Source organism: Salmo salar, chromosome 04 (assembly GCF_965601325.2).
Source record: "Salmo salar chromosome 04, fSalSal1, whole genome shotgun sequence".
Classification (NCBI taxonomy): Eukaryota; Metazoa; Chordata; class Actinopteri; order Salmoniformes; family Salmonidae; genus Salmo; species Salmo salar.
The window spans coordinates 75,703,051-75,717,591 of NC_138294.1; the positions used below are offsets into that span (position 1 = coordinate 75,703,051).

General features: G+C 42.7%; 1 protein-coding gene across 2 annotated transcripts in view; it reads right to left on the bottom strand.

The window, feature by feature from the left end:
* The window catches only part of tmem132e (transmembrane protein 132E), a 367,581-nt gene that overhangs the window by 78,995 nt on the left and 274,045 nt on the right, over positions 1 to 14,541 (bottom strand). The window contains exons 1-2 of one of the 2 annotated variants that reach the window (XM_014197868.3): positions 2,069 to 2,720; positions 444 to 1,371 (exon numbers count right to left, since the gene is read on the bottom strand). In XM_014197868.3, the coding sequence (XP_014053343.1) occupies positions 444 to 1,371; positions 2,069 to 2,147 (1,007 nt within the window). In that variant the 5' untranslated portion in view covers positions 2,148 to 2,720. Of the gene's footprint in view, positions 1 to 443; positions 1,372 to 2,068; positions 2,721 to 14,541 lie in introns of those variants that run through there. The other variant, XM_014197869.3, reaches the window with a different exon arrangement.

Here is a 14,541-nt window from a genome sequence, read left to right on the forward strand (position 1 = left end):
TTCCAGACTCAGTAAAAGTGATCTAATGGGAGGGAAGAAATCTGTGATTATAAATTCTACTTAGTATTAAGAAAATAATCTAATGCATATAATTGGTAAGAGTGAACTCCCTGGACAAGGGTTAGGGTTAGAGTTAACCCTGGAGGAGGGTTAGGGTTAACCCTGGATAAAGGCTTAGGGTTAACCCTGGATAAAGGGTTAGGGTTAACCCTGGAGAAGACAATAAACAACTATGTCAGTAATGCTTGGACAGTGCTTATGTAAGGCAGTAAGTAACACATTGACCATATTTCCGTATGAAAGCACACACTCTGCGATTCCTTGCCTCCTTAGCTGTATTGGAGGAGAAGGTCCACGGTCCCTACCCTCTGACCTAGGAGAGATGATGCGAAGAATCCAGGAAAGATGAATTGAGAAGAAAATGTATTGAAATACCCACTTACTTGAGGGTGAACTGCTCCACGGTGGAGTTGGGCACCAGGTAGAGGAAGATGTTGAGGGTCTCTCCTGGCTTCAGCGGCTTCTCCGGCAACCTCAGGAACATGTTCTTATCCAGCTGCTTGTCCACCACCAACTGCTCCTGGCTGGACTGGTACAGGCTGATGCTACCGATGCGGAGGAGGGGTTGCTGAGAGGGCGGCTCACCCCGTGATCCTCCTCTGCGACCCGAGCTCTCGCCGCACTCCCCTCCGCTGTCCGGGTCGTGGAGGGTGTAGTAGAGCTCGGTCTGTAGGGTCTCCACACTCAGCTCCAGGCCCAAGCTGTCGCTGGAGCCTTTCCTTCGGCCCAGGGGGGCCACATTGGTATTGAACCAGGTGGGGGGCAACTCCAGCTGGGCCAAGCACTGGGCCAGGTTCCCCCATAGGCGGCACGACGTCTTGATCTCGCGTACGTCACGGAAGGCGTGGAGCCTCACGCAGGGCAGCTTGTCCTGGACCTTGAAATCATCCCAGTCGCGTCCTGCTATGTAGAAGAGCACCTGGACCACAGGGTTGCTGGAAAACACCCTTGACTGGACGATAAAGGCCCGGACCTTCCAGTTGACTGTCAGCCGCCCGGGGATGTCCAGGGGGCTGAAGGGCTGAAGGAGGTCCTTGGACAGGCTCTGGTCCTGGGCGAACGGGCCAAAGGTGATGTTGACAGCGGGAAGCTCCTTGGTCTGAAAGACCACAAAGCTCTCGGAACGCTGGAGAGGATGTCCGTTGGTGCTCTGGCCCGAGGACCTGGTCTCTCGCAGGAAGAAGGCCAGCTGGGCGTTGGAGAGCTTAAAGTTGGAGGGAAGGTAGACATCAGGAGGGGTGGGGGTGGACGTGACTGCTGAAGAGCTGAGGAGAGCATCTGAGCTGGTCGGGGATACTTTCCCTGCAAATGCTGATCAGAGAGAAAGAGAAAGAGAGAGGACAAGGTTAGAATCTTTACAATGCAACATGTCATTTCTTTCTTTGCAATTTTCACCTGCTCTTTACATTTAACTGCGACAGACAGACAGACAGACAGACAGACAGACAGACAGACAGACAGACAGACAGACAGACAGACAGACTTTACCATCTCACCCAGTCAGAGAAGGATGAAATGTGAACAGTCAATGAACACTAATCATCTGATAAAGGGACAGTATGTGTCAAGTGGCTTGCAGGCAGGTTGGGTCATTGTGTCCAATGAAATGGGTTGTACACGTTAATAAGCTGCCCAGCCACTGATCTGTATCATTCATGCTGTTCACAAGATTCAGCTCAACACAACATGCTCAATCAATTGTTCCTCTAGTTCAATTACACACCAGTAGTCAGTCTTAAAATTGACTGAGAAGCTAACGATTGGACAAAACGGATAAGTTTTTAAAACAACAAGACATTTGACGAGGACAAAATGTAAAAGCTAAATAGGGAGATAATTTAGGACAAAATAAAGTAGGAACAAAATAAAGTGGGAACAAACAAAAACGTTTTATATAATCACAAACTCTGAGAAAAGGACAACTTAAAACATATACCCTCAAGCTATAACATACAATCTGCTCAGGCATAGGACACAGTCATAAAGAAACAGTATTGATGTGACATACTTATCAGAAGTACCAAGAATAGGGCATAAAAGTGCCAAAGCCTTTCCAGACAGACCAAATCAGAGATTAAAAGTCCCATGTTCCAAATGGTCTGGCATTGAAAGTATATTTCCTTGAATAGCCTTTGAAAAGTGTATATCCAATCATCAGTAGAGATTTTGCAGTCACACAATTAACCGATCCTCAAGCATCAGTAAAAAAAATATCTCCACAGATATTCACTGTACTGGAACAGATTTCTCAGTGGCTCAATTGCTTGCACTGCAGCACATGCCTGTGGGGGACCTACAGAGGTTCTTGAACCTCTGCTTCTATTCCCTTTGGTGCAATCGTGGTCCACAGCAAAGACACAGAAGCTCTTTGAATCCAGTCCACATGCAGCTTCACTCTGGCAGCAGTCCCTTATAGACCAAACCCCTCCTCGCTTGCTGGGTCTAATGCTGTAGACAAAGCCTTGACACCGCCCCGTCTCGCCACACCTAGCCTCAGTCTATAATCACCATTTTAGCTCCCAGCCAGAGCTAAGACACACAGGCCTCAAAGGACTCTTGAACCACACACTCACAGAAAAAAAAATCTCCAGCTCGATTCATCCTCTCCCACAGGACGTGTTCAGGCAGGCTCTTCTGTTTGTGTGTGAGTCAGTGAGTGAGTGAGTGAGTGTCTGTATGTGTTGGAGGGGAGGGGTGAGGTGGGAATGGGGGAGGAATGTATTACTTGAATGCCTTCAGGCAAAGAGAGTGAGCAGGAGAGGGGGGGGGGGATTAGCTAAAGATCATTGACGAATTAGCTCTCCCTCTACTCCTCACTCTCCTTCTCTCTTCTTCTGCCACGGGCCCCCGAGAAAGAGAATGAGGGTACATGGGGGAGGGGGAGGGTTAGGGGATTTCGACTACTTTTCCCCCTAAATCACAAGTGGCTTGAATTCCTACAATAAAAGAGAAGCAAATTCTTGGATGTATGTGTGGGCCAGGCCTACACTTGGCATCACGCTCAACAGGAGGCCGAAAAAAAGATGAAGGGGCCTGTTGTTCATTCCACCACGAACCGTTTCACTTATTTCCACATCAAGAAGATAAACGGAATAATTCTCATCACGCAATGAAGTAGATGTTCTTGAGCACTGTTTTTATCAGTTATTTTCAGTCATGTATCAGATTTCCCAAAGGACTACGGATGATTTTGCATATCTGCTTGAGGAACTTAAGTGCATTTCTCCGAGTTGTCTGAGCCTCCTTCAAAAATGATTTCATGTAATTTATAGCTGATTTAGCGTTATCGGGAAAATAGGGTTCCATTTATCACGATATGGATTTTTGTCCATATCGCCCAGCTCTAGTCAAACAAATGGGGCACTCCCACACTGTGTGGTCCGACTCTGACCGTCTGAGGGCCAGGCAATGAAGTACCTCTTTAGGGGACTGACATGATACTCTCATCTCTGCAGAGCAGAGCAACGCTGTTCCATTACGAGACCACATTAGCTGCTTGAGTGTCTCTTCATCCCTTTCTAAACACGCGTAATGCACACAACCGATTGCTCTTGTATAGTTCCCCGTCCCTCCCTCCCTCCTACTGTGTACTCCAGCCCCGAGGCACACTACGGTCTGATTGAGAGGGCATGATTTACGGCCCACGATGCACTGGGGTACTTCCCCTCTTCACCTGGGGTGCTCTTCCTTTTCGTTGCTGCTGTATCAAAGTGCGGTGGGGATGGGGGAGCAGATGGGGCTTACAAATGGAAATCTGATAGTTTCCCCCTCCCCCATTACCATTTGGCTTCCTATTAGACCTAAGGGCCAAATTTAGTGGCTTCTCTTCCTGTTGCACGCTCTGTTAACATGACACACATCTGTTGGGTGGGGGGAAATGAATGGGTAGGACTAGCTAGCATCACCTCAGGGCTCTTTCCATCTATCAGAACATTTGCCCTGATGGGGATTAATGAAACATTTTGCCCACTATTGGTTGTTAAGGTTGGGGCCATTTCATTCAGCTTAGTGTGTACTGTTAAGTTGCAAACCATTTCTCCCTCAAGATTACATTTCCCCCATGTAAGATAAAAAAGATAATATTACATAATATAATGCAGAAATAACCTTCTCTTATCCTCCAACTTGTTAGGATGCATCAAGTCAATTTATAATTTCAGAGGGTTTATTTATTGACAAAAAGTGATGAAATGTAGACATCAGTGAAACTTTAATAATTTGCAGAGGGCTAGAATGACATAAAGCTGGATCCGTTTGATCTTGCTACTTTATGCTAATCACTTGCTCAATGGCCACAACTCAGACAGTCTGCTGCATTAGTTAGATAGGAGTTAGCATAACAAACAATGGTTGCAAATAAGTTGATTTGCATAAAAAAACTGGGCATTTGCTTTGAGGCTTTTGGCGTCTCATGTCTGGGTATTAGTTCACAGACACAGCACGGCACAGTATCCTGAAAACGAAACCCACAGCAAATATGTAATTAGTGTTGTAATGTCTGTTATATCAGTACAAACACAGCAACATAATTTCCTGGCAAACCTGCCTACTTTGTAGCACCCCTCATCTCCCATCAAAGCTCCATTGCCACCAATGGTATTTGTTTACACATTGGAGGGCGAATGCTGCAGGGAAAGTTATATGTTAGAGTAGGGTGCTGGCATTTTTGTTTTGCCTCCTTTTCTCTGGTGGGGGTTCAATTTGCCACCTGCGCCTTTGAAATGGGCAAATCACAGTTTGTGTGAAATAGGCCGACACTGAAGAGGGAACACGCTATATAAACATACTCTAGCTTAATGAGTGATGTGAGAAAAACGTACAACTACAAGGGAGTTATAGTACTTTATTCTCTGTTTAAGTAACAGCGCTGGTTTGCTGATGCCATGAAAAGGCTACAGTGGCTAGTGCTGAGCGATTAATGATTTTTGAGGTCGATTGGGTTTCAGTTTGATTATTAAAAAATAATAACAGTATTCAATTTTGGTTTAGATTTTTTGTTTTGTTTTTTACATGAAATGTATTATGAAATAATGACGTTACAATAATTTTTTATGGACATTTTCTTATGGAAATTCCAAAGCCAAAAATAGTGAACATTCAATTGCCAAAACATTGAAAATATTCCATTGTCTCTGTCAGGTCCACATTGGGTAGAAATCAACAGACAAATAGGAAATTACTACGAAATAATACAATATTTCAGTTGTGTATACTACAAAATGTTTAGATGGCCAGGCCATCTAACGATATGTGCTCTCCATACTGTACTGTCTTTAGTCACCGTATTTAGGTAGCCTACCTAAGTATGCTTCAGAGCTGTCTATGTCACGTCCTGACCAGTGAAAAGGGTCATTTTGCCATAGTAGTATGGTCAGGGTGTGGCAGGGGGGTTGTTTTGTGTGTTTTGGGGTTGGTTTGTTTCTAGGGGAATTTGTTCTAGTTTTCTGTTTCTATGTTTCATTTTCCATGTGTGGCCGAGTATGGTTTCCAATCAGAGGCAGGTGTCTTTCGTTGTCTCTGATTGGAAGCCATACTTAGGCAGCCTGTTTTCCTTTGGGTTTTGTGGGTGGTTATTTTCTGTTTAGTTGTTGTACCTGACGGAACTGTTGGTCGTGTTTGTTATTTTGTAAGTGTTACTCATTAAAGATTTAAGAATGAGCACTATCCACGCTGCGCCTTGGTCTATTCAATACGACGCCTGTGACAGTCTAACTAAATATTTTTTACCAGTTATTCAAAGTAAATAAGGTATACTTTTACAAACGGTCTCTGTTCCTCTCGTTGTTGTACTGTGTACAGTACATTCCTCTCTCATGCGGTTTATGCAGTCTGTGTGTATCTAACATACAGTAGCAGGTGTAAAATTGTATCTGGATACAATGACGAGATGCTCATGTCTATGCCCTAACCAATGGGAGTCGTTTTACCAAAGGCGGGAAGGCAGGCAACAAGCTTAGTTAAAAAAATAAACCCATAGAAAGGCATTGGGCTTATTTTGGACAGATTTTGTCTCTCCGAGCCAGAAAAAATGTGCGCAATGGATTATGATCTTTGTACTTAATTACCACATTTCAGCAATGAACTAGGTTGAATATTTGCTTAATACAAACTACAAATCCCGGGGGCTTCCCAAGTGGCACAGCGGTTTAAGGCACTCCAATGCAGTGCTTGAAGCGTCACTACAGACCCGGGTTCGATCCCAGACCCGGGTTCGATCCCGGTCACAACCGGCCGTGACCGGGAATCCCATAGGGTGGCGCACAATTGGCCCAGCGTCGTCCGGGTTAGGGGAGGGTTTGGCCAGGGGGTTTTAGTTGGCTCATCACACTCTAGTGACTCCTTGTGGTAGGCTGGGCACCCTGCAGGCTGACTCTGGTTGTCAGTTGAATGGTGTTTCTTCTGACACATTGGTGTAGCTGGATTCTGGGTTTAGCGGGCGGGTGTTAAGAAGCGCGGTTTGGCGGGTCATGTTTCGGAGGACGCATGACTTGACCTTTGCCTCTACCGAGCCTGTTGGAGAGTTGCAGTGATGAGACACGATTGTAATTGGATCGCAATTGGAAATCATGAAAGTTGGGAGGAAAAGGGGGTAAAATGTTTAAAAGAATTGTGTCCCAAATAGTTCTTGACTTGATTTCTCTGTTTTCTTTCGTGAATGATTTTATTTCTCTTTAGTGAAACGGCGTGTTGGAATTCAGGTAATAGAACCGACGTCGGTCAATTAGTTGTTTAATACACCCCCCCCCCCCACACCCCCTCAAAAAAGTTGGATAGTCGCTCAGCACTAACAGTTGTAGATATAAAGCAGCCTGTCAAAGTCATTGAAAATATAGACACTGGCTGTTATGAGCTGAGTGACGCAGGTTAAAATATGCAGATAAATTAATTGGCGAGCAAGGTAGGGAAATTAATAAATGCCTCTTCAATGACAGGGGAGGGAAAGGTTACTCGAGCGTTTAAAGTGAACGGCAGCGTCTTCACCGATATACTAATGTCTCTGTCATCGGAGCATTCCCATCGATCCTAAATGTCTTACGCCATTTTACATTGTGCCGAATATCGATCTTATAAAGTATTAAGGTTGAAAAACAAAAGGTATACATATTTCATAGACCTCAGTCAATCACTACATAGAAATATTTCACAACGTAAAATAAAAACGGATGATGTCAAACTGAGCAAAGCAAATATTTGTAAGGAGTGCGTAACTGGTGGCAGGGAAGTCAGACGCAGGAGAGCAGAACTGGGTAATAACCGGAGCAGTTTAATTATCAAAACCAACGGCATCCAGAAATACAAAATATGGGTACAAAATCCGTCGCGCACCAGTCAAAATGTGCATAAGCACTTTACAACAAACAATTTCACACACAGACATGGGGGGAACAGAGGGTTAAATACACAACAAGTAATGAGGGAAATGTAAACCAGGTGTGTGGGAAAACAAGACAAAACAAATGGAAAATGAAAGGTGGATCGGCGATGGCTAGAAGACCGGTGACGACGACCGCCGAATGCCGCCCGAACAAGGAGAGGAACCGACTTCGGCGGCAGTCGTGAAAATATTAGTAGTCTGTGCTTGCTTCTCAATATTCTAATGTTCTAAAGATATTTTCCAAATCAACTTTCTCAGAGTCAATGATACCCTAATGTATCCCTAATCGCCATCATTAATAGAAAAAAACTGCAACATAATTCCATTAGAATGAGATGGATATTTGAAACCCCATCGCTGACACCAATTGCTATACACATTCAGCAATTGGGCACGTTCAGGTCAGACCATTACACATTTACAGTCTCAAAAATACAGAATAGAACCAGAACAGAGCTGGTTAAGTACAGAAACTGGGAAAATAGTGAAGCTTCCATGGAGGCAGATGACATGCCGTATCGCGGACAGTAACAGTGAAATGCCCGTCTGGTTCCTGTATGCTCCAAGAGAAACAGAGCTGGTTTCTCATGGACCTATGCATATTAAATACCTATGTGCACAATAAAAGTGTTATTGTAAGAATGGGGAACAGAATGCAGGTAGAAAAGAGAGTAACTTTATGTTTTTGGACCTCCACATCCGGCTTCTTTACCTGCGGGATCATCTGAGACCAGCCACCTGGACAGCTGATGAAACTGAGGAGTATTTCTGTCTGTAAAACTCATTCTGATTGGCTGGTTCTGGCTCTCCGGTGGGTGGGCCTGGCTCCCAAGTGGGTGGATCTATGCCCTCCCAAGACCACCCATGGCTGTGCCTCTGCCCAGTCATGTGAAATCCATAGATGTATTTATTTATATTTTTGTTCAGTATGTGTGTGTGTGTGTGTGTGTGTGTGTGTGTATATATATATATAATAAAGATTTAATTTAAATTTGATAAACAATACAAAACATACACATACAAATGACTACATCACACATGCCCAGACATCTCCAGCGCCCGCATCACTTTCCGCCACATGGCCTGGAAATCGCACCATTTTGTTTCTCTCCATAGCCCATGCACTTTCAATATTTAAATAATAAATAATATGATTTTTTCCATTGTGTTAACGATGGCGGATTGATTGATTTCCACGTTTTTAGTATACGTTTTTTAAAGGTGAATGATGAGAAGAGAATCGTCCAACCCATCGGGTATATAAGTTCATTGTTGTAAGCAAATATCTGCCAATTCCATGACTATAATACTTGTGTTACAATAGGCTATACAAGTGGAGGGAAATCCTGGTGCATTTCCACCATCAGGCTAAGCTCCAGTGTTTGGCTCAACATTTTGCTCCACCTTTGAGGCCTGGCACAAAAAAGTCAATTATGTTATATGATGTTTCTTTGGGCCTTATTCAATTAGCCTAAAATCGATCAGGCAAAATGTTGTGAGCGAGACAAAACTATTACTTTGTAGTAAGAATGAACATTTTGAATATCTCAATCAAAAAAAGAATGTCGATAGGGCCTGAACGGTAATAGTATATTGTAATAAGCACAAAAAGTATTGTGATCTAAAACAACCAACCATCTGTCTCTCTCACACACACACACACACACACACACACACACACACACACACACACACACACACACAATTTAGGATTGATTTCACATTGAAGACTGCTTAATGAGCAAGGAAAGAGAAAGCAATATGGATAGAGCTAGTCCACTGGGAACTCTAATGAGCCCATTGACTGAAAGGTTTTCTGCGGAGGTTGATAATTGATTACACCAGAAATGCATTGCTTTCACCTTCATACAGAGAAACTGTCTGCTATCACCCTCACACGAGATTAAAACAAATCTAGCTCTATGATTCAGAATTAAGCTGTTTTGCAAAAAACGGCTTACAATTGCAGAGTTTCAGCCTTCAGGCAGATTGACATTTGTCATGAATCTTGCCCTGGAAGGCAAGATTCATGACAATAAATGCCAACCTGCATAAAACAGTGAGACAACCTGTATGTTTGACAATGTAAATGGGGTTACACTCTCCTACAGCTGTTGATGGTAAGTTTCAATTTTAGTTTCAAGTTTTATTGGCACGTGCATGGAATTGTGAAATGCATTTCTTGCGAGCTCTTTCCCAACAATGCAGTAATGAATATCAGTAGTACTATAAAATAAAGTAAAGTAGAACAAAAACACACGAGAAATAGAAACAAGAAGAACACGAGAAAGTAAGTAAGTTATATACAGGGTCAGTTCTAGGGTCATTGCCAATACCATATTTACAACGTGCAGACTCCATGAGGAACAATACAATTATTGTATTAAAATATTGGTTATGTTAGCTACTAAAATCAGATCTAACAACAATATTAAGAGGTAAGAAATCCAGGGCTTAAAAACATTTTACGCTGATGATTCATGTTTTCTTGTAAATCCACAATTTGGATCCCTCCACAGCCTCATAGTGTCACACCTGCTCCCGCTTCCCCTCTCTGGCGCTGGAATATATAGTACCCCACATAACACCAGTCTCAACGTCAACAGTGAAGAGGCGACTCCGGGATGCTGGCCTTCTAGGCAGAGCTGCAAAAAAAAGCCATATCTCAGACTGGCCAATAAAAAGAAAAGATTAAGATGGGCAAAAGAACACAGACATTGGAGAGAGGAACTCTGCCTAGAAGGCCAGGATCCCGGAGTCGCCTCTTCACTGTTGACGTTGAGACTGGTGTTTTGTGGGTACTATTTAATGAAGCTGCCAGTTGAGGACTTGTGAGGCATCTGTTTCTCAAACTAGACACTCTAATGTACTTGTCCTCTTGCTTAGTTGTGCACTGGGGCCTCCCACTTCTCTTTCTATTCTGGTTAGAGACAGTTTGCGGGGTTCTGTGAAGGGAGTAGTACACAGCGTTGTACGAGATCTTCAGCTTCTTGGCAATTTCTTGCATGGAATAGCCTTCATTTCTCAGAATAAGAATAGACTGACAAGTTTCAGTAGAAAGTTATTTGTTTCTGGCCATTTTGAGCTTGTAATCGAACCCACAAATGCTGACGCTCCAGATACTCAACTAGTCTAAAGAAGGCCAGTTTTATTACACCTTTAATCAGCACAACAGTTATAAGCTGTGCTAACATAATTGCAAAAGGGGTTTCTAATGATCAATTAGCCTTTTAAAATGATAAACTTGGATTAGCTAAAACAACATGCCATTGGAACACAGGAGTGATGGTTGCTGATAATGGGCCTCTATATGCCTATGTAGATATTCCATAAAAAAATCTGACGTTTCCAGCTACAATAGTCATTTACAACATTAACAATGTTTACCCTGTATTTCTGATCAATTTTATGTTTTAATGGACATAAAATGTGCTTTTCTTTCAAAAACAAGGACATTTCTAACCTGACCCCAAACCTTTGAACGGTAGTGTATATTGGTTATATTTGAAAGACATATAGTGGTACTAAGATATAACTTACACACGTTTGTAACAATAACTTCCTATGCAAAAATAAACTCAATCACAATAAGTTGCCAAAAAAAACTGTTATTTCATTAGCTCTGCAATTGCTGGGAGCTATTCAGGAAAACCCTGTATATTGTAAAGAAACCATTCACAATGTCATGCCCTGTCCCCAGATCGAGTGGCGGATTTTTAGCCGATGGATTTTGAGCCTCTGTGCTCTTGGGTGGGAGAAAAATATATCTTTGTTTCAAACTCCTTCGCTCTCACACACACACACAGCTTTTAGTTTGCTTGTTCCCATGGTGATGGACTCCAAACCTCCCTGCCAGATCACCATAACAACCAGGGGTACCAAGAACATTTGTCCTTGCCTTAGCTTGAGAACAAGACCCCCAATTCCGGAATACCTATCTCCTCTCCGTTTCCATGGCCACGCGTGAGGAGGAATGTGATTTGCCTGGGTCAACATATGGGGCTCCACTTAAACCCATCCACTGAATGGGCCTAGTCTGGGTTAGAGAAAGAAAACCGCTTTTGAATGAGAGAGGAAAGCTTTGACTTCATTTTGAGCTAAATCCCACGCACAGCACTTTTTCCAGAAAATTGATGTATATATAACTTATGTACTATGAAGGATGGAAATGCTATACTCATGGTTCAGATGGTTTTAGTGCAGTCTGACAATGCCATTTCATGCTCTCTTTATTAGCTTTAGGGCAAGAACAACATTTGTAGTGGTCCTATGCTTTTGAAAAAATAGCAGGATCTCACAATCTGTGGCAGTGCAAATGTACTGTAAATGTGTGCAAATCTGCTGAGTCCGCTAGTAGGCCTAACCATTGTGCAATGATGACACCGTCGCTGAGATCTAAAGTCAACTGCCAGTCATCGAGTCATAGGCTAGCTTCTTGTCTAATCAGCAAGTGCTATTATGGGCCGCGAGTTCACTTTCTCGATCGGGAAAACCATGGACAGAACTCACTCTGACTGAAAAACAAAGTTAGAGGCTACTTAGAGAAAATAGTATTTACCTGTCAGAAAAATAAACAATTGATCAACCTAAAATCAAGCACATAAACTGGGTCCATAAATGTTAGTGTTTTTAAGAGAGCGCTAACTATTATTAACATGTTGCAATATGAGCCACGGAGGCAAGTGGTTGTCCAAAACCATTCGGAGAAATGGCAATGATTTTCAAAGTCTTGGGCATGTGTCTATGAATGCCCGGCTGCTGTGTAGTTGTCAGTTGGGTTATCAGACATCTGTTCATCTAGCAGATAAAAGACCATACAGTCTACAGAGGATCATGTCTGTGTAGTGAACCAAAGCCCACGCGGAGAGCAAGGAGGCTTCCTTGGACCCTTCTCTGGTGCCTAATTGGAGATCTGATCGGACAATTTGCCAACCCTTTAGAACTTCACTGAATAAACTGTGTATCTGGCAAGAGACCTGAAGGGTGATTTGGTATGAACTGAAGGACATGATGCTATATCCTTGATAAATAGGTTATAACCACTGGTAAACACTGTAAGCAGGGCTTTGATGAGGTGGCTTTTGAGGTTAAGGTTGTTTGTTCTGACACAGAGTGTAGGTAGTAGAGGATTGGGCAGTAATGGAGGTCACCTCGACAGGAGTTCAGCTAATTAGCCTAGATATCCTATGATGGTTAGGGATCGGGCCCTGAGGTTTGTGCCAGAGGGGTACTTTGGTTTGAGCAAAGGAAGTGACAGTATGGTTCATGAACTGTATTGAGGTCTACTCTGTATTGAATGTATCTACACTACACTACACTGAACCAGCACACGTACTGTACGCTCCGTGACAATTACAGATATGGAGTCATCAAGAGACATATTTTTGACTCAACTTAAAAGCACGTGCTGATAAAAAAGAAATTCTGCTTAAAAGCAGTGATGTCAGTGGAATATCATTGTTTAAAACGACCCCTATCAAGGCTAACTGCTGATCCCAGTTGACCTGACACAGACAGTGATTGACCTATGCCCTAATGGGATCTCCACCATTGAGAGTGTTAGACCCAGGACTATTGTAATCCTTGGAAACATCCTTTTTGTAAATGGATTACCACCTGTCGTCAATGGGTGGGAGATGGTGGAAGGTGAAAGTAAAGTCAAGGGGAAACTACAGCTTACTCACTTTGGGAAAGGAAGCCAATTTATCCAGATTCCTTGTGACTATTCAAAGACCCCACGACAACCTCTAATATATGTCTTTCCCATTAGTCTAAGATTTGAGGGTAAGACAAATGGAAACATATGAAAACCTTCAAAGACGATTAGTGGAGAACCATACCTAACACCAATGACTTACTACCTCCTGAAATGTAGAGCTGATTTACATAAGATTGTTGAGTTCACTCCTCTGCAGGTTGGTAAACCTTGTTTCTTCTGGAACATATTGTCCTACTACACATGATGTCATTCATCTTACTACGTCTTAGGTTACCTACTATTTGAAGCAAAAGGCATAATGCAATTTAAACAATTACCACATTCCCTGTTGTGCTGCATTAGAATTCTCTGACTGTATGTGGTGAAATTAATTTGACTGGAAGGGACTGAAATTGCGCCCTTCCAGACGAATGCTGCTAAGGGGTAATATTAACAAGGCAACAGCAGCATTTTATTTATTTGTTTCCATTTGGGTTAAACCTTTCTGGAAGCAGACATTACCATTGTACAAAGGTTTCCTAGTTAGAGGGAATTAATTTGATGAAAAGGGAATGTCACGTGATTCAACAAAAAGACATTGCTGTAAACTGTAGAAGATCCGGTGGTTGGTACAATACGTGCCAATATGTGATCCGATTCAGGAAACTAGGCATATGTCGCAAGTCATGACTTCACAGGAGAGCTGTTTGAACGTAAAATAATGTTTTTATCAAAATGCGTTTTTTGGCAGAAATGCCTTCTCCAACATGTGAACTTTCATGAACTTTCATCAAACGTGTATGCCATCTGTAAATACGAATAAAATTGTTAAATTACGAGCCTGATTGGTTTAGCCAGAAAAAAGGAGCAACCTTCCTGCTAGCCATGATTGGCTGAGATAATGAGTAGGCTGGACACGCCGAGAGATGATTTTGGATTGGTCTACCATATAGCACGTGTCTGTTTATTGGAGCTGGTCAGTATGTTTAGGTAATCGTGTCGGAACGCAGCTTTTAAAAAAAAAGGATTGTGCAGTAATACTGCATAAATCTAATGTCAAGTTAAAGTGTACTGTTAGCTAGCTGGCTCACGAGCTAACGTTATGTGTATGCTCTCCACTTTCTGGAGGACCGAGTTTTGAAATCATTGGAATTCGAGTATGATAGCTAAGGAGATGGAGAAAACACCAGTCTGGATAACATCGTCAAACTAAGGCAACCATGCATGGCATCAGACAGGAGACGCGTCCAACCATGATGTATACTGGTAAGATATTCAGACATTACACATTTCTAATTTTGACAGAAATTGGTTTAATTTCAAGTGTACTGTTATCAACCCTTAAAGAGATGGATGGGCCTAAGGCTTAAGAGGGTGTGAACGATGCTGAATGGGTGTAGACAAAGAA